We start from the raw sequence: 22500 nt of genomic DNA, 5'->3' as shown, positions 1-22500 counted from the left end.
GTTGTCCACCCTGGTTCAGTCTGTTGTCCACCCTGGTTCAGTCTGTTGTCCACCCTGGTTCTGTTTGTTGTCCACCCCGGTTCTGTTTGTTGTCCACCCTGGTTCTGTCTGTTGTCCACCCTGGTTCTGTCTGTTGTCCACCCTGGTTCTGTCTGTTGTCCACCCTGGTTCAGTCTGTTGTCCACCCTGGTTCTGTTTGTTGTCCACCCCGGGTTATGTCTGTTGTCCACCCTGGTTCTGTCTGTTGTCCACCCTGGTTCAGTCTGTTGTCCACCCTGGTTCTGTCTGTTGTCCACCCTGGTTCAGTCTGTTGTCCACCCTGGTTCTGTCTGTTGTCCACACTGGTTCTGTCTGTTGTCCACCCTGGTTCAGTCTGTTGTCCACCCTGGTTCAGTCTGTTGTCCACCCTGGTTCTGTTTGTTGTCCACCCCGGTTCTGTTTGTTGTCCACCCTGGTTCTGTCTGTTGTCCACCCTGGTTCTGTCTGTTGTCCACCCTGGTTCTGTCTGTAGTCCAATCTTATCCAGTTTGTCAACTCTGAGAGAGTAACGCAAGGCTCTGAACTAAAGAACCGAGGTTGAACCTCCCCTAACACAGGTCTGACATGCTCGAGTGGACAGGGCTTGACGGTAGAGCAGATGTGGTCTGTGTCGGGAAAAAAACGCTACTAGCCTTCAAATCTTTTCTTCCTCCTTCCACGAGAAATTAATTTAGTGTTTTATCGATGGTGACGAAAAGCGTTGTCTCAGCCCGCCACTCCATTTAACCAATCAGTGACCACCCGTTGGTGGGGGGGGAGTGATGTCATCCTATGAGGGCGTAGCCATGGAAGCCAAAATAATGTCTCAGGAACCACTCCTGTGTGGAAGCACCTGCTTTCAATATACTTTGTTTCCCTCATTTACTCCACGTGTTTCCTTTACTTTGGCAGTTACCTGGATGTTCTTAATCATTTATTTTTAAAAGCACTAGAGCATTAGGACTGGTACTAGACCATTAAGACTGGTACTAGACCATTAAAACATGTACTAGAGCATTAAGACTTGTACTAGAGCATTAAGACTGGTACTAGAGCATTAAGACTTGTACTAGAGCATTAAGACTGGTACTAGACCATTACAATGTGTACTAGAGCATTAAGACTTGTACTAGAGCATTAAGACTGGTACTAGAGCATTAAGACTGGTACTAGAGCATTAAGACTTGTACTAGAGCATTAAGACTGGTACTAGAGCATTAAGACTGGTACTAGAGCATTAAGACTTGTACTAGAGCATTAAGACTGGTACTAGAGCATTAAGACTGGTACTAGAGCATTAAGACTGGTACTAGAGCATTAAGACTGGTACTAGACCATTAAAACGTGTACTAGAGCATTAAGACTTGTACTAGAGCATTAAGACTGGTACTAGAGCATTAAGACTGGTACTAGAGCATTAAGACTGGTACTAGACCATTAAAACGTGTACTAGAGCATTAAGACTTGTACTAGAGCATTAAGACTGGTACTAGAGCATTAAGACTTGTACTAGAGCATTAAGACTGGTACTAGAGCATTAAGACTGGTACTAGAGCATTAAGACTGGTACTAGAGCATTAAGACTGGTACTAGACCATTAAAACGTGTACTAGAGCATTAAGACTTGTACTAGAGCATTAAGACTGGTACTAGAGCATTAAGACTGGTACTAGAGCATTAAGACTGGTACTAGAGCATTAAGACTTGTTGAGGGACCTAACTTGATGTTATATCGGGTTTTAAGTCATCAATAATATATAGTAATTTATTTTACATTTAAACTAGAAGTACTAGAGCATTAAGACTTGTTGAGGGACCTAACTTGATGTTATATCTGGTTTTAAGTCATCAATAATATATAGTAATATATTTTACAGTTCATGTGATGCTAATGTTCTTCAGCTGGATGTGACATGGTCTCAGGGGAAGGACACTCTACAGTAATGCACCTAATTCGCTATTGTTCCATTCCTGTGGTAATAAGTAAGGACGGCTGTCTGATCCAGTCCTGTCGCACCACGTGAGCGTGAGAGCTCCACTCCGCTCCTCCGCTGCGCCTCAGGCTCTCCTCTTCTACCTTTTCCTTCTCTTGTACTTTAGTCTGTACATTTTTTGCTTTGTCTGTCCTCTGAATACTTCTCTCCTCCTCTCATCCTCTCATCCTCTCCACTCCTCTCTCATCCTCTCCTTCCCTCCTCTCCTCTTCCCCTCTCCTCCACTCTTCCACTCTCCTCCTTTCTTCCCCTCTCCTTCTCCCCTCCTCTCTCCTTCCCTTCTCTTCTACAGCCATCTCCTTCCCTCCTCTCCTCTTCCCCTCTCCTCTTCTCTTCCTCTCCACTCCTCTTTTCTCCTCTCACCTTAATCCCTCCCCTCTTTCCCTCCTCTCACTTCTAGTCCTGTTCCTCTTCTTAATCACCTTTTATCTTCCCATATATAATACCTCAGCTCCTCTGTTCTCCACTCCTCTCTTTCTCTCTTCCTCCTGTTTTACGCCTGTCTCTTTCTGTGTTAGTGTGGTGGAGTCAGGGCTAAGCAGGCCAAGGCAGCACTGTGTGCAGGCTAGTCAGAAACGATCACACAGCAGGAGAGAGGAGAGGAGAGGAGAGGAGAGGAGAGGAGAGGAGAGGAGAGGAGAGGAGAGGAGAGGAGAGGAGAGGAGGTTAGTATGTGGGGAAAGGAGGAGAGTAGATGAGATGAGATGAGATGAGATGAGAGGAGAGGAGAGGAGAGGAGAGGAGAGGAGAGGAGAGTAGTATGTGGGGAAAGGAGGAGAGTAGATGAGATGAGATGAGAGGAGAGGAGAGGAGAGGAGAGGAGAGGAGAGGAGAGGAGAGGAGAGGAGAGGAGAGGAGGTTAGTATGTGGGGAAAGGAGGAGAGTAGATGAGATGAGATGAGATGAGAGGAGAGGAGAGGAGAGGAGAGGAGGTTAGTATGTGGGGAAAGGAGGGGAGTAGATGAGATGAGCGGAGATGAGAGGAGAGGAGAGGAGAGGAGAGGAGAGGAGAGGAGAGGAGAGGAGAGGAGAGGAGAGGAGAGGAGAGGAGGTTAGTATGTGGGGAAAGGAGGGGAGTAGATGAGATGAGCTGAGATGAGAGCAGAGGAGAGGAGAGGAGAGGAGAGGAGAGGAGAGGAGAGGAGAGGAGAAGAGAAGAGAAGAGAAGAGAAGAGAAGAGAAGAGAAGAGAGAGAGAGGAGAGGAGAGGAGAGGAGAGGAGAGGAGAGGAGAGGAGAGGAGAGGAGAGGAGAGGAGAGGAGAGGAGGTTAGTATGTGGGGAAAGGAGGAGAGTAGATGAGATGAGAGGAGACGAGACGAGACGAGAGGAGAGGAGAGGAGAGGAGGTTAGTATGTGGGGAAAGGAGGGGAGTAGATGAGAGGAGAGGAGAGGAGAGGAGAGGAGAGGAGAGGAGAGGAGAGGAGAGGAGAGGAGAGGAGAGGAGGTTAGTATGTGGGGAAAGGAGGAGAGTAGATGAGATGAGATGAGATGAGACGAGACGAGACGAGACGAGAGGAGAGGAGAGGAGAGGAGAGGAGAGGAGAGGAGAGGAGGGTAGTATGTGGGGAAAGGAGGAGAGGAGAGGAGAGGAGAGGAGAGGAGAGGAGAGGAGAGGAGAGGAGAGGAGAGGAGAGGATGTTAGTATGTGGGGAAAGGAGGAGAGGGGGAGAGGAGAGTAGAGGAGAGTAGAGGAGAGGAGAGGAGAGGAGAGGAGAGGAGAGGAGATTAGTATGTGGGGAAAGGAGGAGAGGAGAGGAGAGGAGAGGAGAGGAGAGGAGAGGAGAGGATGTTAGTATGTGGGGAAAGGAGGAGAGGGGGAGAGGGAGAGGGAGAGGAACAGGAGAGAAGTGCAGAGGAGAGAACAGGGAACTGGTGAGGTTTAATCCCTGGCACCCCTCCCCTCCCATCCTTTACCGAAATGTTCCTAGTGTAGACAACAGCTACCCCTGCTGGCGAGGAGGTGTAGTGGGAGAACTGAATGTTTTCACCTTCAACAACTCAACAATGACAACAACAGTCTACTGCAATCATCCAATATTGGCTGTTGTTATTCAGAGCTCCCGAGGACAGTGTCTTCAGACAGGAGAAAGGTTGAATGGAGAAGAGATCCTGTTAGACTGTTTCAACTTGTTCAGAAGGATGTCTGTCTGTTTGCCCCTTCTTTTCCTCTTGGCCTGTGTTGGTGTATCTAACTGTGTGTGTCTGTGTGTGTGTGTGTGTGTGTGTGTGTGTGTGTGTGTGTGTGTGTGTGTGTGTGTGTGTGTGTGTGTGTGTGTGTGTGTGTGTGTGTGTGTGTGTGTGTGTGTGTGTGTGTGTGTGTGTGGCGTGTGTCCATGCAATGCCCTAAACCTCTCTCTCCCTCTCTCTCTCTCTCTCTCTCTCTCTCTCTCTCTCTCTCTCTCTCTCTCTCTCTCTCTCTCTCTCTCTCTCTCTCTCTCTCTCTCTCTCTCTCTCAGCAATGGACCCTGGTATGGGTGTAACGGTGTACGCTGGCCTGGTGGGGGCGATGTTACTGTGTGTGGTGCTGGTGCTGTGTGTGGGGGTGTTGGCATACCGACGCAACTGTCGCCATCTCCACGGCGATATCACTGACTCTTCCTCCGCCCTCACCACAGCCTTCCAGCCCGGCAACTATAAACCACCCAGACAGGGTGAGTCCACCACGGTTTGCTGTCTCGTATCGTCTAGGTCAGACATCTCGTTCCACGTGGATAGTTCTCTCTGCTTTCTAAAAACCAGACGGTTTCTACCTGTCTCTCTTTCTCACTCTGTTCTTTCAATTATTTTTAATCACCTTTTTTTTAGCTGTTCTTGATCTCCAAACTTGTCTATCAGCTAGTCTTCCCTCAACACTAGTAGTTACATGTCTACACCTCAGTTTGCCCCTAACTACCTCAGTTTGCCCCTAACCACCTCAGTTTGCCCCAAACTACCTCAGTTTGCTCCTATCTACCTCAGTTTGCTCCTAACCACCTCAGTTTGCTCCTAACTACCTCAGTTTGCTCCTAACTACCTCAGTCTGCTCCTAACTACCTGCATTTGCTCCTAACTACCTCAGTTTACTCCTAACCACCTCAGTTTGCTCCTAACTACCTCAGTTTGCCCCTAACCACCTCAGGTTGCTCCTAACCACCTCAGTTTGCTCCTAACTACCTCCGTTTGTTCCTAACTACCTCAGTTTGCCCCTAACCACCTCAGTTTGCCCCTAACCACCTCAGTTTGCCCCTAACTATCTCAGTTTGCTCCTAACTACCTCAGTTTGCCCCTAACTACCTCAGTTTTCTCATAACTACCTCAGTTTGCTCCTAACTACCTCAGTATGCTCCCAACTACCTCAGTTTGCCCCTAACTACCTCAGTTTGCTCCTAACTACCTCAGTTTGCTCCTAACTACCTCAGTTTGCTCCTAACTACCTCCATTTGTTCCTAACTACCTCAGTTTGCTCCTAACTACCTCAGTTTGCCCCTAACCACCTCAGTTTGCCCCTAACTACCTCAGTTTGCTCCTAACTACCTCAGTTTGCTCCTATCTACCTCAGTTTGCTCCTAACCACCTCAGTTTGCTCCTAACTACCTCAGTTTGCCCCTAACCACCTCAATTTGCTCCTAACTGCCTCAGTTTGCTCCTAACTACCTCAGTTTTCTCTTAACCACCTCAGTTTGCTCCTAACTACCTCAGTTTGCTCCTAACTACCTCAGTCTGCTCCTAACTACCTGCATTTGCTCCTAACTACCTCAGTTTACTCCTAACCACCTCAGTTTGCTCCTAACTACCTCAGTTTGCCCCTAACCACCTCAGGTTGCTCCTAACCACCTCAGTTTCCTCCTAACTACCTCCGTTTGTGCCTAACTACCTCAGTTTGCCCCTAACCACCTCAGTTTGCCCCTAACCACCTCAGTTTGCCCCTAACTACCTCAGTTTTCTCCTAACTACCTCAGTTTGCTCCTAACTACCTCAGTTTGCCCCTAACTACCTCAGTTTGCTCCTAACTACCTCAGTTTGCTCCTAACTACCTCAGTTTGCCCCTAACTACCTCAGTTTGCTCCTAACTACCTCAGTTTGCTCCTAACTACCTCAGTTTGCCCCTAACTACCTCAGTTTTCTCCTAACTACCTCAGTTTGCTCCTAACTACCTCAGTATGCTCCCAACTACCTCAGTATGCTCCCAACTACCTCAGTTTGCCCCTAACTACCTCAGTTTGCTCCTAACTACCTCAGTTTGCTCCTAACTACCTCAGTTTGCTCCTAACTACCTCCGTTTGTTCCTAACTACCTCAGTTTGCTCCTAACTACCTCAGTTTGCCCCTAACCACCTCAGTTTGCCCCTAACCACCTCAGTTTGTCCCTAACCACCTCAGTTTGTCCCTAACTACCTCAGTTTGCTCCTAACCACCTCAGTTTGCCCCTAACTACCTCAGTTTGCTCCTAACTACCTCAGTTTGCCCCTAACTACCTCAGTTTGCCCCTAACTACCTCAGTTTGCTCCTAACTACCTCAGTTTGCTCCTAACTACCTCAGTTTGCTCCTAACTACCTCAGTTTGCTCCTAACCACCTCAGTTTGCTCCTAACTACCTCCGTTTGCCCCGAACCACCTCAGTTTGCTCCTAACTACCTTAGTTTGCTCCTAACTACCTCAGTTTGCTCCTAACTACCCCAGTCTGCTCCTAACTACCTCAGTCTGCTCCTAACCACCTGCATTTGCTCCTAACTACCTCAGTTTACTCCTAACCACCTCAGTTTGCTCCTAACTACCTCAGTTTGCCCCTAACCACCTCAGTTTGCCCCTAACCACCTCAGTTTGCCCCTAACCACCTCAGTTTGCCCCTAACTACCTCAGTTTGCTCCTAACTACCTCAGTCTGCTCCTAACCACCTCAGTTTGCTCCTAACTACCTCAGTTTGCCCCTAACCACCTCAATTTGCTCCTAACTACCTCAGTTTGCTCCTAACTACCTCAGTTTGCTCTTAACCACCTCAGTTTGCTCCTAACTACCTCAGTTTGCTCCTAACTACCTCAGTCTGCTCCTAACTACCTGCATTTGCTCCTAACTACCTCAGTTTACTCCTAACCACCTCAGTTTGCTCCTAACTACCTCAGTTTGCCCCTAACCACCTCAGGTTGCTCCTACCACCTCAGTTTGCTCCTAACTACCTCCGTTTGTTCCTAACTACCTCAGGTAGTTACCTCAGTTTGCTCCTAACTACCTCAGTTTGCTCCTAACTACCTCAGTTTGCTCCTAACTACCTCAGTTTGCTCCTAACTACCTCAGTTTGCCCCTAACCACCTCAGTTTGCCCTAACCACCTCAGTTTGTCCCTAACCACCTCAGTTTGTCCCTAACTACCTCAGTTTGCTCCTAACTACCTCAGTTTGCCCCTAACCACCTCAGTTTGCCCCTAACCACCTCAGTTTGCCCCTAACTACCTCAGTTTGCTCCTAACTACCTCAGTTTGCTCCTAACTACCTCAGTTTGCTCCTAACCACCTCAGTTTGCTCCTAACTACCTCCGTTTGCCCCGAACCACCTCAGTTTGCTCCTAACTACCTCAGTTTGCTCCTAACTACCTCAGTTTGCTCCTAACTACCCCAGTCTGCTCCTAACTACCTCAGTCTGCTCCTAACCACCTGCATTTGCTCCTAACTACCTCAGTTTACTCCTAACCACCTCAGTTTGCTCCTAACTACCTCAGTTTGCCCCTAACCACCTCAGTTTGCCCCTAACCACCTCAGTTTGCCCCTAACCACCTCAGTTTGCCCCTAACTACCTCAGTTTGCTCCTAACTACCTCAGTCTGCTCCTAACCACCTCAGTTTGCCCCTAACCACATCAGTTTGCCCCTAACTACCTCAGTTTGCTCCTAACTACCTCAGTTTGCTCCTAACTACCTCAGTTTGCCCCGAACCACCTCAGTTTGCTCCTAACCACCTCAGTTTGCTCCTAAGCTTTCTAAACTAGACCACTAATTCTCTCACTTTGATCTTCAAGTAATCAATATAATCAATATATTCTCATCCATTACCTGTCTCTCTCTCTCTCCTCAACATGTTGTTGTTTACCTGGTGGTCTATGATCTCTGGACCTGGCTATCCACTCCTCCCGCAGACAACCCTCACCTCCTCCTCCACCCCTCTGCGCCCCCAGACCTGACAGCCACAGCGTGTACCTTCAGGGATCCTCTCTTCTCCCTGCAGCAGGGTGCCAACGATGGTCACCACAAGATCCCCATGACAACCTCTCCCCTGCTGGACCCCCTGCCCAGCCTCAAGATCAAAGTGAGTGTGTGTGTGTGTGTGCGTGCGCGTGCGTGCGTGTGAATTCAGGTCAATCAAATGTATTTATAAAGCCATTTTTACATCAGCAAAGTGCTTTAGACCCCAAGCAGAAGCAGAGTGGCTGAGAAAAACATGTTGACATTTTATGGGATAATAGTTATATTTGGTGTATGTATGGTGTATGGTTATATGGTGTATGGTTATATGGTGTATGGTTATATGGTGTATGGTGTATGGTTGTATGGTGTATGGTTATATGGTGTATGGTTATATGGTGTATGGTTATATGGTGTATGGTGTTTGGTGTATGGTTATATGGTGTTTAATCGATGGTGTCTGGTGTGTGGTTCGTGTATGGTGTATGGTGTATGGTGTGTGGTTATATGGTGTTTGGTGTATGATGTATGTTTGGTGTTTGGTTGGTGTTTGGTTGGTGTATGGTGTTTGGTTGGTGTATGGTTGGTGTTTGGTTGGTGTATGGTGTTTGGTTGGTGTTTGGTTGGTGTATGGTGTATGGTGTATGGTTGGTGTATGGTGTATGGTGTTTGGTTGGTGTATGGTGTATGGTATGGTGTTTGGTTGGTGTTTGTTTGGTGTATGGTGTATGGTTGGTGTTTGGTTGGTGTATGGTGTATGGTGTATGGTTGGTGTATGGTGTATGGTGTTTGGTTGGTGTATGGTGTATGGTATGGTGTTTGGTTGGTGTATGGTGTATGGTATGGTGTATGGTGAATGGTGTATGTTTGGTGTATATTTGTAAACTCATACAAATGAAAAGAAGATATCCATTTTGATGTAATACATGTAATATTATTTATGTTAACAAGCTGTCTTCATCAGGTTCAGACATGTTTTAATTACATGTTCGTAAACTCAATAATTCATTAAGTTATATTTATTGGCTCCTGAAACATGAATGAGTGAATGTACTGTGAATGAAACATTAATCGCACTGAAAACTCAATACATTCAAATGGTAACACTGTACTTTACTTCCAGCCTGTTTCAGCATTTATAATGTCCTATTTTAAGGCTTATAATATATACTGAAATCATATACGGATCATGATTTGAAATTAAAGATCTCAGAAATGTTCGATACTCATGGCTGTGCCCCTGCCCAGCCTAGGGCTGAATTAACCACACACACAGAAGCTATTAACTAATAAACCTCTCTCTCTTTCCCTCTGCTTTTCTCTCTCTCTCCCTCTCTCCTCTTTTGTTCCCTCTCTTTGTCTCTCCTCCTCTCTGTATCTCTTCTCTCCCTTCCTCTCTCTCCTTCTATTTCTTTCCTCTGTCTCCTCTCCTCTCTTCCCCCTCTCTATCTTCTCTCCTCTCTGAATCTCTTCTCTCTTTCTCTCTCTCTCTCTCTCTCTCTCTCTCTCTCTCTCTCTCTTTCCCATCTTTCTCTCCTATCTGAATCTCTTCTCTCTCTCTCTCTCTCTCTTTCCCATCTTTCTCTCCTCTCTCCTCTCTCCCCTCGCCCCTCGCCCCTGCCCAGTCATGTGAAATCCATAGATTAGGGCCGAATTAATTAATTTCAATCGACTGATTTCCTTATATTAACTGTAACTCAGTAAAATCGTGTGAATTGTTACATGTATATTTTTTTGTTCAGTGAATGTTGTTTTTTTCTTCTCTCAAATAAAGATGTACAACTCATCTAACCTGTCATCCCTGGAGTTACCAGCAGAGGGCCACAGCGACCCTGAGATCCTCAGCCTGAAACATGTTGGCATGGGGGTCACCATGGTACGGGACAGGTAAGATTCACACACATCTCCAACACAGTTTATATTGACTGCTATGTATGTGTAGTAACACTTGGAACATGAATGTGACCTTGACAGAGACGTGCACCATACACTGTCCAGAGAACCTGGTCACAGCACCTCTGTTACCCTGGGCAACCTGGGGGGACGCCTTGCCATCCCTAACACAGGTAGGCTACACACAGTCATGTCATACACACACACACACACACACACACACACACACACACACACACACACACACACACACACACACACACACACACACACACACACACACACACACAGAGGTAACACATTGTCATACACACACTTTCTCTCTCTCCTCCGCTCCTCTCTCTCTCTCTCTTTCCCCTCTATCTCTCCTCTCTCCTCTCCCCTCTCTCCTCTCCCCCTCTCTCCTCCCCTCTCCCCCTCTCTCCTCCTCTCTCCTCTCTCTCTCTCTCTCTCTCTCTCTCTCTCCTCTCCCCCTCTCTCTCCTCTCCTCTCCCCCTCTCTCCTCTCCCCTCTCTCCTCCTCTCTCTCTCTCCTCTCTCCTCTCCCCTCTCTCTCCTCTCCTCTCCACCCTCTCTCCTCTCCACTCTCTCCTCCTTTCTCCTCTCTCTCTTTTCCCTCTCCCCCTCTCTCCTCTCTCCTCTCCCCTCTCCTCCTCTCCCCTCTCTCTCTCTCTCCTCTCCTCTCTCTCTTTTCCCCTCTCCCCCTCTCTCCTCTCCTCTCCTCTCCTCCTCTCCCCCTCTCTCCTCTCTCTCTCCTCTCTCTCTCCTCCCCTCTCCCCCTCTCTCCTCTCCTCTCCCCACCTCTCCTCCTCTCCCCCTCTCTCCTCTCTCTCTCCTCTCTCTCTCCTCCCCTCTCCCCCTCTCTCCCCCTCTCTCCTCTCTCTCTCTCTCTCTCTCTCCTCTCCTCTCCCACCTCTCCTCCTCTCTCTCCTCTCTCTCTTTTCCCCTCTCCCCCTCTCTCCTCTCCTCTCCCACCTCTCCTCCTCTCCCCCTCTCTCTCCTCCTCTCCCCCTCTCTCCTCTCTCTCTCCCCCTCTCTCCTCCTCTCCCCCCTCTCTCCTCTCTCTCTCCTCTCTCTCTCCTCCCCCTCTCCCCCTCTCTCCTCTCTCTCTCTCTCCTCTCTCTCTCCTCTCTCCTCTCCTCTCTCTCTCCTCCCTCTCCCCTCTCTCTCCTCTCTCTCTCCTCTCTCTCTCCTCCCTTCTCCCCCTCTCTCTCCTCCCTCTCCCACCTCTCCTCCTCTCCCCCCTCTCCTCTCTTTCTCCTCTCTCTCTCCTCCCCCCCTCCCCCTCTCTCTCCCCCTCTCTCCTCTCTCTCTCTCTCCTCTCTCTCTCTCCTCCTCTCCCACCTCTCCTCCTCTCTCTCCCTCTCTCTCTTTCCCCTCTCCCCCTCTCTCCTCTCCCTCTCCCACCTCTCCTCCTCTCCCCCTCTCTCCTCCTCTCCCCCTCTCTCCTCTCCTCTCCCACCTCTCCTCCCCTCTCCCCCTCTCTCCTCTCTCTCTCCTCTCTCTCTCCTCCCCTCTCCCCCCTCTCTCCTCTCTCTCTCCTCTCTCTCTCCTCCCCTCTCCCCCCTCTCTCCTCTCTCCAGGTGTGAGTCTGTTGGTTCCACCAGGTACTATTCCTCAGGGGAAGTTCTATGAGATCTACCTCACCATCAACAAGTGGGAGAAAACCACGTAAGTAAACTAGACTCATCCAAGGTCACCTCCCCTTGTACCTACACACAGACACACACAGTGGTAGTGGGCGTGGCCAATGGTCTGGATTTAGAGGCCCTCCCCTTGTACCTACACACAGACACACACAGTGGTAGTGGGCGTGGCCAATGGTCTGGATTTAGAGGCCCTCCCCTTGTACCTACACACAGACACACACAGTGGTAGTGGGCGTGGCCAATGGTCTGGATTTAGAGGCCCTCCCCTTGTACCTACACACAGACACACACAGTGGTAGTGGGCGTGGCCAATGGTCTGGATTTAGAGGCCCTCCCCTTGTACCTACACACAGACACACACAGTGGTAGTGGGCGTGGCCAATGGTCTGGATTTAGAGGCCCTCCCCTTGTACCTACACACAGACACACACAGTAGTGGTAGAGGCCCTCCTCTTGTACCTACACACAGACACACACAGTGGTAGTGGGCGTGGCCAATGGTCTGGATTTAGAGGCCCTCCCCTTGTACCTACACACAGACACACACAGTAGTGGTAGAGGCCCTCCCCTTGTACCCACACACAGACACACACAGTAGTGGTAGAGGCCCTCCTCTTGTACCTACACACAGACACACACAGTAGTGGTAGAGGCCCTCCTCTTGTACCCACACACAGACACACACAGTAGTGGTAGAGGCCCTCCTCTTGTACCCACACACAGACACACACAGTAGTGGTAGAGGCCCTCCTCTTGTGCCCACACACAGACACACACTGTAGTGGTAGAGGCCCTCCTCTTGGCCGCAGAGACAACATTTTGCTGTTTTAAAGCTAATTTACTGCAATTCTACACATTTTGACATGTTCCAGAGAGAACGTTTTACAGTTTTAAAACTAGTTTCCTTTCAATTCTACACATTTTGACATGGCTTCTGTCTTGTTCCTATGCTATCAGAGTGACTCAAAATCAACGTGGGCCCCGTGCGGTGACATTTGGGGATATTTGAACAATATTAGTTGAACAAAATATTTCTCCCCAATGTTTATTTTTGTATCATACATCATAAAAAATATGAATAAATCAGTGGACGGTCATGATTTTTTGCGTCGATGCTAATTGCGTATATTTAGGGAATAGGGTGCTATTTGGGATTTTAAAGGTGATTTTTTTGACCACCTTCAGCAGTGGTGGAAAGTACTTATGTTATAATACTTTAAAGTATTTATTAAAGTCATTTTTTTTGGGGGGGGGGGGTATCTGTACTTTACTATTTATATTTTTTTGACAACTTTTACTTTTACTTCACTTACATTCCTAAAGAAAATAATGTACTTTTAACTTTTAAAATAAAGTACTTTTAACTTTTAACTTTTACAATAAAGTACTTTTAACTTTTAACTTTTACAATAAAGTACTTTTAAACTTTTAAAATAAAGTACTTTTAACTTTTAACTTTTAAAATAAAGTACTTTTAACTTTTAAAATAAAGTACTTTTAACTTTTAAAATAAAGTACTTTTAACTTTTAACTTTTAAAATAAAGTACTTTTAACTTTTAACTTTTACAATAAAGTACTTTTAAACTTTTAAAATAAAGTACTTTTAACTTTTAACTTTTAAAATAAAGTACTTTTAACTTTTAACTTTTAAAATAATGTACTTTTAACTTTTAAAATAAAGTACTTTTAACTTTTAACTTTTACAATAAAGTACTTTTAAACTTTTAAAATAAAGTACTTTTAACTTTTAACTTTTAAAATAAAGTACTTTTAACTTTTAAAATAAAGTACTTTTAACTTTTAAAATAAAGTACTTTTAACTTTTAACTTTTAAAATAAAGTACTTTTAACTTTTAACTTTTAAAATAAAGTACTTTTAACTTTTAAAATAAAGTACTTTTAACTTTTAAAATAAAGTACTTTTTACTCTGACACCCAAAAGTACTCGTTACATTTTGACAGGAAAATGGTCAGACGCGTATCAAGAGAACATCCTTGGTCATCCCCTCTGCCTCTGATCTGGCCGACTCATTTTGACAGGAAAATGGTCAGACGCGTATCAAGAGAACATCATTGGTCATCCCCTCTGCCTCTGATCTGGCCGACTCATTTTGACAGGAAAATGGTCAGACGCGTATCAAGAGAACATCCTTGGTCATCCCCTCTGCCTCTGATCTGCCTCTGACTCATGTCGTGTTTTTCTCCACTGAGTTCTCCGTGACATGTTTACTCTAAAGTACTGTTGATCCGCTTTGAGTTGAGTGAAATGATTCTGGCGGTCTCTCTACGGTCAGGCAGGCTCAAATGTTGACATCCAATCTGGTTTCTCAATGATGTTCAAGAGTCATGGTAGAGTGAACATTTAAAAAGGACACCGATGTTCTTGTCTCTTAGTGTTTTCTAGGTTGCCGTCGGAGGTCATGGATGAGACAGGGTTAATAACTTCTTGCGTCGTGACTACAGCCTCAAGCTCATTACCATAACGCAACGTTAACTATTCATGAAAATCGCAAATGAAATGAAATTAATCTATTTGCTCTCAAGCTTAGCCTTTTGTTAACAACACTGTCATCTCAGATTTTCAAAATATGCTTCTCAACCATTGCAAAACAAGCATTTGTGTAACAGTATTGATTGCTAGCGTAGCATCTAGCGTAGCATTTAGCGTTAGCATTCAGCAGGCAACATTTTCACAAAAAACAGAAAAGGATTCAAATAAAATCATTTACCTTTGAAGAACTTCAGATGTTTTCAATTTGGAGACTCTCAGTTAGATAGCAAATGTTCCGTTTTTACAAAAAAATATTATTTGTGTTGGCAAATCGGTCCGTCATCATTCTTCATCACGTTTGGGTAAAAAAACGAAAATTAAGTCATTAAAACGCAAACTTTTTTCCAAATTAACTCCATAATATCGACAGAAACATGGCAAACCGATGTTTAGAATCAATCCTCAAGGTGTTTTTCACATATCTATCGACGATAAAATCCTTCGTGGCAGTTGACTTTCTCTTCTGAAGAAATGGAACGCGCATGGACCTACAGATTACGCACACAGGACACCGGGCGGGACACCAGGTAAATGTAGTCTCTTATGGTCAATCTTCCAATGATATGCCTACAAACACGTCACAATGCTGCAGACACCTCGGGGAATAGACAGAAAGCGCAGGCTCATTCCTGGCGCATTCACAGCCATATAAGGAGACATTGGAACACAGCGCCTTCAGAATCTGGGGCATTTCCTGTATGAAACTTCATCTTGGTTTCGCCTGTTGCATTAGTTCTGGGGCACTCACAGATAATATCTTTGCAGTTTTGGAAACGTCAGAGTTTTGTCTTTCCAAGGCTGTCAATTCCATGCATAGTCGAGCATCTTTTCATGACAAAATATTGCGCTTAAAACGGGCACGTCTTTTTATCCAATAATGACATAGCGCCCCCATAGGTTGAAGAGGTTAACATGTTATTACAATATATTATTCTAGGTTACAGTCGGAGGTCACAGATGAGACAGGGTTACTAACATGTTATTACAATATATTATTCTAGGTTACCGTCGGAGGTCACGGATGAGACAGGGTTACTAACATGTTATTACTATATATTATTCTAGGTTACCGTCGGAGGTCACGGATGAGACAGGGTTACTAACATGTTATTACTATATATTATTCTAGGTTACAGTCGGAGGTCACAGATGAGACAGGGTTACTAACATGTTATTACAATATATTATCCTAGGTTACCGTCAGAGGTCATGGATGAGACAGGGTTAATAACATGTTATTACTATATATTATTCTAGGTTACAGTCGGAGGTCACGGAGGTCATGGATGAGATAGGGTTATTACTATATATTATTCTAGGTTACAGTCAGAGGTCATGGATGAGACAGGGTTATTACTATGTGTTATTACTATATATTATTCTAGGTTACCGTCGGAGGTCACGGAGGTCACGGATGAGACAGGGTTAATACTATGTGTTACTAACATGTTATTACTATATATTATTCTAGGTTACCGTCGGAGGGCAGTCAGACAGTGCTGAGCCCGGTGGTGAGCTGTGGTCCATCAGGCATGCTGCTGAGTCGACCTGTGGTCCTCACTCTGCCACACTGTGCCCAGCTAGATACCCCAACACCAGACTGGACCCTCACCCTCAAGACGCAGACACACCAAGGGGCATGGGAGGTGAGACATGGGAAGGGAGAGAGAAGGAAGGGGTGGTGGGAGGAGAGACAGAGAGAGGGAGGGAAGAAGAGAGAGAGAAGGAGGGAGGGGAGGAGGAGAGACAGAGAGAGGGAGGGAGGGAGGGGAGGAGGAGGGAGGGAGGGGAGGAGGAGAGACAGAGAGAGGGAGGGGAGAAGAGAGAGAGGAGGGAGGGGAGGAGGAGAGACAGAGAGAGGGAGGGAAGAAGAGAGAGAGGAGGGAAGGGAGGAGGAGAGACAGAGAGAGGGAGGGAAGAAGAGAGAGAGGAGGGAGGGGAGGAGGAGAGACAGAGAGAGGGAAGGAAGAAGAGAGAGAGAAAGAGGGAGGGAGGGGAGGAGGAACGACAAAGAGAGGGAGGGAGGGAGGGAGGGAGGGAGGGAGGGAGGGAGGGGGAGAGACAGAGAGAGGGAAGGAAGAAGAGAGAGAGAAGGAGGGAGGGGAGGAGGAGAGACAGAGAGAGGGAGGGAAGAAGAGAGAGAGAGGGAGGGGAGGAGGAGAGACAGAGAGAGGGAGGGAAGAAGAGAGAGAGGAGGGAAGGGAGGAGGAGAGACAGAGAGAGGGAGGGAAGAAGAGAGAGGAGGGAGGGGAGGAGGAGAGACAGAGAGAGGGAAGGAAGAAGAGAGAGAGAAGGAGGGAGGGAGGGGAGGAGGAGAGACAGAGAGAGGGAGGGAAGAAGAGAGAGAGGAGGGAGGGGAGGAGGAAAGACAGAGAGGGAGGGAAGAAGAGAGAGAGGAGGGAAGGGAGGAGGAGAGACATAGAGAGGGAGGGAAGAATAGAGAGAAGAGGGAGGGGAGGAGGAGAGACAGAGAAAGGGAGGGAAGAAGAGAGAGAGAAGGAGGGGGGGAGGGGAGGAGGAAAGACAGAGAGAGGGAGGGAGGGGAGGGAGGAGGAGGGAGGGAGGTGAGGAGGAGAGACAGAGAGAGGGAGGGAAGAAGAGAGAGAGAAGGAGGGAGGGAAGGGAGGAGCAGAGACAGACAGAGGGAGGGAATTAGAGAGAGAGGAGGGAGGGGAGGAGGAGAGACAGAGAGAGGGAGGAAGAAGAGAGAGAGAAGGAGGGAGGGAGGGGAGGAGGAGAGACAGAGAGAGGGAGGGAAGAAGAGAGAGAGAAGGGGGGTGGGGAGGACGAGAGACAGAGAGAGGGAAGGAAGAAGAGAGAGAGAAGGAGGGAGGGGAGGAGGAGAGACAGAGAGAGGGAGGGAAGAAGAGAGAGAGAAGGAGGGAGGGAAGGGAGGAGGAGAGACAGAGAGAGGGAGGGAAGAAGAGAGAGAGAAGGAGGGAGGGGAGGAGGAGAGACAGAGAGAGGGAAGGAAGAAGAGAGAGAGAAGGAGGGAGGGGAGGAGGAGAGACAGAGAGAGGGAGGGAAGAAGAGAGAGAGAAGGAGGGAGGGAGGGGAGGAGGAGAGAGACAGAGAGAGGGAGGGAAGAAGAGAGAGAGAAGGAGGGAGGGAGGGGAGGAGGAGAGACAGAGAGAGGGAAGGAAGAAGAGAGAGAGAAGGAGGGAGGGAAGGGAGGAGGAGAGACAGAGAGAGGGAAGGAAGAAGAGAGAGAGAAGGAGGGAGGGAAGGGAGGAGGAGAGACAGAGAGAGGGAAGGAATAAGAGAGAGAGATGGAGGGAGGGAGGGAGGGAGGGGAGGAGGAGAGACAGAGAGAGGGAGGGAAGAAGAGAGAGAGAAGGAGGGAGGGGAGGAGGAGAGACAGAGAGAGGGAAGGAAGAAGAGAGAGAGAAGGAGGGAGGGGAGGAGGAGAGACAGAGAGAGGGAAGGAAGAAGAGAGAGAGAAGGAGGGAGGGGAGGAGGAGAGACAGAGAGAGGGAGGGAAGAAGAGAGAGAGGAGGAGGGAGGGGAAGAGGAGAGACAGAGAGAGGGAGGGAAGAAGAGAGAGAGAAGGAGGGAGGGAGGGAAGGGAGGGAGGAGGAGAGATAGAGAGAGGGAGGGAAGAAGAGAGAGAAGGAGGGAGGGGAGGAGGAGAGACAGAGAGAGGGAGGGAAGAAGAGAGAGAAGAAGGGAGGGGAGGAGGAGAGACAGAGAGAGGGAGGGAAGAAGAGAGAGAGAAGGAGGGAGGGAAGGGAGGAGGAGATACAGAGAGAGGGAGGGAAGAAGAGAGAGAGAAGGAGGGAGGGAAGGGAGGAGGAGAGACAGAGAGAGGGAGGGAAGAAGAGAGAGAGAAGGAGGGAGGGAGGGGAGGAGGAGAGACAGAGAGAGGGAGGGAAGAAGAGAGAGAGAAGGAGGGAGGGAGGGGAGGAGGAGAGACAGAGAGAGGGAGGGAAGAAGAGAGAGAGAAGGAGGGAGGGAGGGGAGGAGGAGAGACAGAGAGAGGGGAGAAGACAGACAAAGAGGGGATACCTAGTCAGTTGTACAACTAAATGCATTCAACTGAAATGTGTCTTCTGCATTTAACCTAAACCCCTCTGAATCATAAAGGTGCGGGGAACAGTGGGTTAACTGTCTTGCTCAATGGGCAGAATGACAGATTTTTTTACCTTGTCAGCTCGGGGATTCAATCCAGCAACCATTTTGGTTACTGGCCCAACCCTCTAACCACTAGGCTACCTGGCACAGGAAACAGTTGAGAAAATGTGCTGTAGACAAGAGATGATGAAATAGGGTCGAAAGTCATAATCAGAAATAAGGTGTTCTGGTAAAATACAGAGATTCAAAATTAGAAGTTGGAACATGATCTGGACAGGTCACCTCTGCTGTCTCTACCGGGCTGGATGACAGGTCACCTCTGCTGTCTCTACCGGGCTGGATGACAGGTCACCTCTGCTGTCTCTACCGGGCTGGATGACAGGTCACCTCTGCTGTCTCTACCGGGCTGGATGACAGGTCACCTCTGCTGTCTCTACCAGGCTGGATGACAGGTCACCTCTGCTGTCTCTACCGGGCTGGATGACAGGTCACCTCTGCTGTCTCTACCAGGCTGGATGACAGGTCACCTCTGCTGTCTCTACCAGGCTGGATGACAGGTCACCTCTGCTGTCTCTACCAGGCTGGATGACAGGTCACCTCTGCTGTCTCTACCGGGCTGGATGACAGGTCACCTCTGCTGTCTCTACCAGGCTGGATGACAGGTCACCTCTGCTGTCTCTACCAGGCTGGATGACAGGTCACCTCTGCTGTCTCTACCGGGCTGGATGACAGGTCACCTCTGCTGTCTCTACCGGGCTGGATGACAGGTCACCTCTGCTGTCTCTACCAGGCTGGATGACAGGTCACCTCTGCTGTCTCTACCGGGCTTGATGACAGGTCACCTCTGCTGTCTCTACCAGGCTGGATGACAGGTCACCTCTGCTGTCTCTACCGGGCTGGATGACAGGTCACCTCTGCTGTCTCTACCGGGCTTGATGACAGGTCATCTCTGCTGTCTCTACCAGGCTGGATGACAGGTCACCTCTGCTGTCTCTACCGGGCTGGATGACAGGTCACCTCTGCTGTCTCTACCGGGCTGGATGACAGGTCACCTCTGCTGTCTCTACCAGGCTGGGTGACAGGTCACCTCTGCTGTCTCTACCAGGCTGGGTGACAGGTCACCTCTGCTGTCTCTACCGGACTTGATGACAGGTCACCTCTGCTGTCTCTACCAGGCTGGATGACAGGTCACCTCTGCTGTCTCTACCGGGCTGGATGACAGGTCACCTCTGCTGTCTCTACCGGGCTGGCTGTCCCTACCGGGCTTGATGACAGGTCACCTCTGCTGTCTCTACCGGGCTGGCTGTCCCTACCGGGCTTGATGACAGGTCACCTCTGCTGTCTCTACCGGGCTGGATGACAGGTCACCTCTGCTGTCTCTACCAGGCTGGATGACAGGTCACCTCTGCTGTCTCTACTGGGCTGGATGACAGGTCACCTCTGCTGTCTCTACCAGGCTGGATGACAGGTCACCTCTGCTGTCTCTACCGGGCTGGATGACAGGTCATCTCTGCTGTCTCTACCGGGCTGGATGACAGGTCACCTCTGCTGTCTCTACCAGGCTGGATGACAGGTCACCTCTGCTGTCTCTACCGGGCTGGATGACAGGTCACCTCTGCTGTCTCTACCAGGCTGGATGACAGGTCACCTCTGCTGTCTCTACCGGGCTGGATGACAGGTCACCTCTGCTGTCTCTACCAGGCTGGATGACAGGTCACCTCTGCTGTCTCTACCAGGCTGGATGACAGGTCACCTCTGCTGTCTCTACCGGGCTGGATGACAGGTCGCCTCTGCTGTCTCTACCAGGCTGGCTGTCCCTACCGGGCTTGATGACAGGTCGCCTCTGCTGTCTCTACCGGGCTGGATGACAGGTCGCCTCTGCTGTCTCTACCAGGCTGGCTGTCCCTACCGGGCTTGATGACAGGTCGCCTCTGCTGTCTCTACCGGGCTGGATGACAGGTCACCTCTGCTGTCTCTACCAGGCTGGATGACAGGTCACCTCTGCTGTCTCTACCAGGCTGGATGACAGGTCACCTCTGCTGTCTCTACCAGGCTGGATGACAGGTCACCTCTGCTGTCTCTACCGGGCTAGATGACAGGTCACCTCTGCTGTCTCTACCGGACTGGATGACAGGTCACCTCTGCTGTCTCTACTGGATGACAGGTCACCTCTGCTGTCTCTACCGGGTGACAGGTCACCTCTGCTGTCTCTACCGGGCTGGATGACAGGTCACATCTGCTGTCTCTACTGGATGACAGGTCACCTCTGCTGTCTCTACTGGATGACAGGTCACCTCTGCTGTCTCTACCGGGTGACAGGTCACCTCTGCTGTCTCTACCAGGCTGGATGACAGGTCACCTCTGCTGTCTCTACTGGATGACAGGTCACCTCTGCTGTCTCTACCAGGCTGGATGACAGGTCACCTCTACTGTCTCTACTGGATGACAGGTCACCTCTGCTGTCTCTACCGGGCTGGATGACAGGTCACCTCTGCTGTCTCTACTGGATGACAGGTCACCTCTGCTGTCTCTGCCGGGCTGGATGACAGGTCACCTCTGCTGTCTCTTCCAGGCTGGATGACAGGTCACCTCTGCTGTCTCTACCGGGCTGGATGACAGGTCACCTCTGCTGTCTCTACTGGATGACAGGTCACCTCTGCTGTCTCTACCAGGCTGGATGACAGGTCACCTCTGCTGTCTCTACCGGGCTGGATGACAGGTCACCTCTGCTGTCTCTACTGGATGACAGGTCACCTCTGCTGTCTCTACCAGGCTGGATGACAGGTCACCTCTGCTGTCTCTACCAGGCTGGATGACAGGTCACCTCTGCTGTCTCTACCGGGCTGGATGACAGGTCACCTCTGCTGTCTCTACCTGGCTGGATGACAGGTCACCTCTGCTGTCTCTACCAGGCTGGATGACAGGTCTCTGCTGTCTCTACCGGGCTGGATGACAGGTCACCTCTGCTGTCTCTACTGGATGACAGGTCACCTCTGCTGTCTCTGCCGGGCTGGATGACAGGTCACCTCTGCTGTCTCTACCAGGCTGGATGACAGGTCACCTCTGCTGTCTCTACCTGGCTGGAGAACAGGTCACCTCTGCTGTCTCTACCGGACTGGATGACAGGTCACCTCTGCTGGATGACAGGTCACCTCTGCTGTCTCTACTGGATGACAGGTCACCTCTGCTGTCTCTGTCAGGCTGGATGCATTTCTGTGTCCTATACTGTCCTAAATCTTTACTCACTTTAATTGAATTCTTCTTTACCCTGATGCCAGAATAGATTATGTAAATGTTTATGTCCAGAAGTGCAGTCTCCAGTCAGTTCTTTAACCCCTTCTACTCTGCACTACCTCTATCCTGCCACTAGGAGGTGCTGACGGTGGGAGAGGAGAGTCTATCGTCCCCCTGCTACCTCCAGCTAGAGGAGTCGAACTGCCACGTGGTGATGGAACAGTTGGGGACCTACAGTCTAGTGGGCCAGTCCTGCCCTCCCCAGCCCGCCTGTAAGAGGCTACAGCTGGCCCTGTTCGCCCCCAGAGCCCCCTGTCTCTCCCTGGACTACATCCTGAGGATTTACTGCACACAGGACACGCCCCACGCCCTGAGGGTAGGGAGGGGAGGGACACGCCCTGAGGGTAGGGAGGGGAGGGACACGCCCTGAGGGTAGGGAGGGGAGGGACACGCCACATGCCCTGAGGGTAGGGAGGGGAGGGACATGCCCTGAGGGTAGGGAGGGGAGGGACACGCCACACGCCCTGAGGGTAGGGAGGGACACGCCACACGCCCTGAGGGTAGGGAGGGGAGGGACACGCCCTGAGGGTAAGGAGGGGAGGGACACGCCCTGAGGGTAGGGAGGGGAGGGACAGGCCCTGAGGGTAGGGAGGGGAGGGACACGCCCTGAGGGTAGGGAGGGGAGGGACATGCCCTGAGGGTAGGGAGGGGAGGGACAGGCCCTGAGGGTAGGGAGGGGAGGGACACGCCCTGAGGGTAGGGAGGGGAGGGACACGCCCTGAGGGTAGGGAGGGGAGGGACAGGCCCTGAGGGTAGGGAGGGGAGGGACACGCCCTGAGGGTAGGGAGGGGAGGGACACGCCCTGAGGGTAGGGAGGGGAGGGACACGCCCTGAGGGTAGGGAGGGGAGGGACAGGCCCTGAGGGTAGGGAGGGGAGGGACAC

The 22500-nt window shown here is 49.7% G+C and overlaps 1 protein-coding gene across 1 annotated transcript in view; it reads left to right on the top strand.

Moving 5' to 3' along the window:
• LOC127915246 (netrin receptor UNC5B-b-like) overlaps window positions 1-22500 on the top strand; it is a 188819-nt gene that overhangs the window by 161942 nt on the left and 4377 nt on the right. Inside the window, exons 9-15 of the mRNA XM_052494927.1 lie at window positions 4469-4663; window positions 8114-8283; window positions 9934-10046; window positions 10134-10225; window positions 11635-11722; window positions 15724-15898; window positions 21694-21933. Coding sequence (XP_052350887.1) covers window positions 4469-4663; window positions 8114-8283; window positions 9934-10046; window positions 10134-10225; window positions 11635-11722; window positions 15724-15898; window positions 21694-21933 — 1073 coding nt within the window. The remainder of the gene's footprint in view (window positions 1-4468; window positions 4664-8113; window positions 8284-9933; window positions 10047-10133; window positions 10226-11634; window positions 11723-15723; window positions 15899-21693; window positions 21934-22500) is intronic.

Source organism: Oncorhynchus keta, chromosome 3 (assembly GCF_023373465.1).
Source record: "Oncorhynchus keta strain PuntledgeMale-10-30-2019 chromosome 3, Oket_V2, whole genome shotgun sequence".
In the NCBI taxonomy this organism is placed as follows: Eukaryota; Metazoa; Chordata; class Actinopteri; order Salmoniformes; family Salmonidae; genus Oncorhynchus; species Oncorhynchus keta.
Note: the sequence above shows the minus strand (reverse complement) of the source record. Positions and strands in the feature narration are given on the sequence as shown.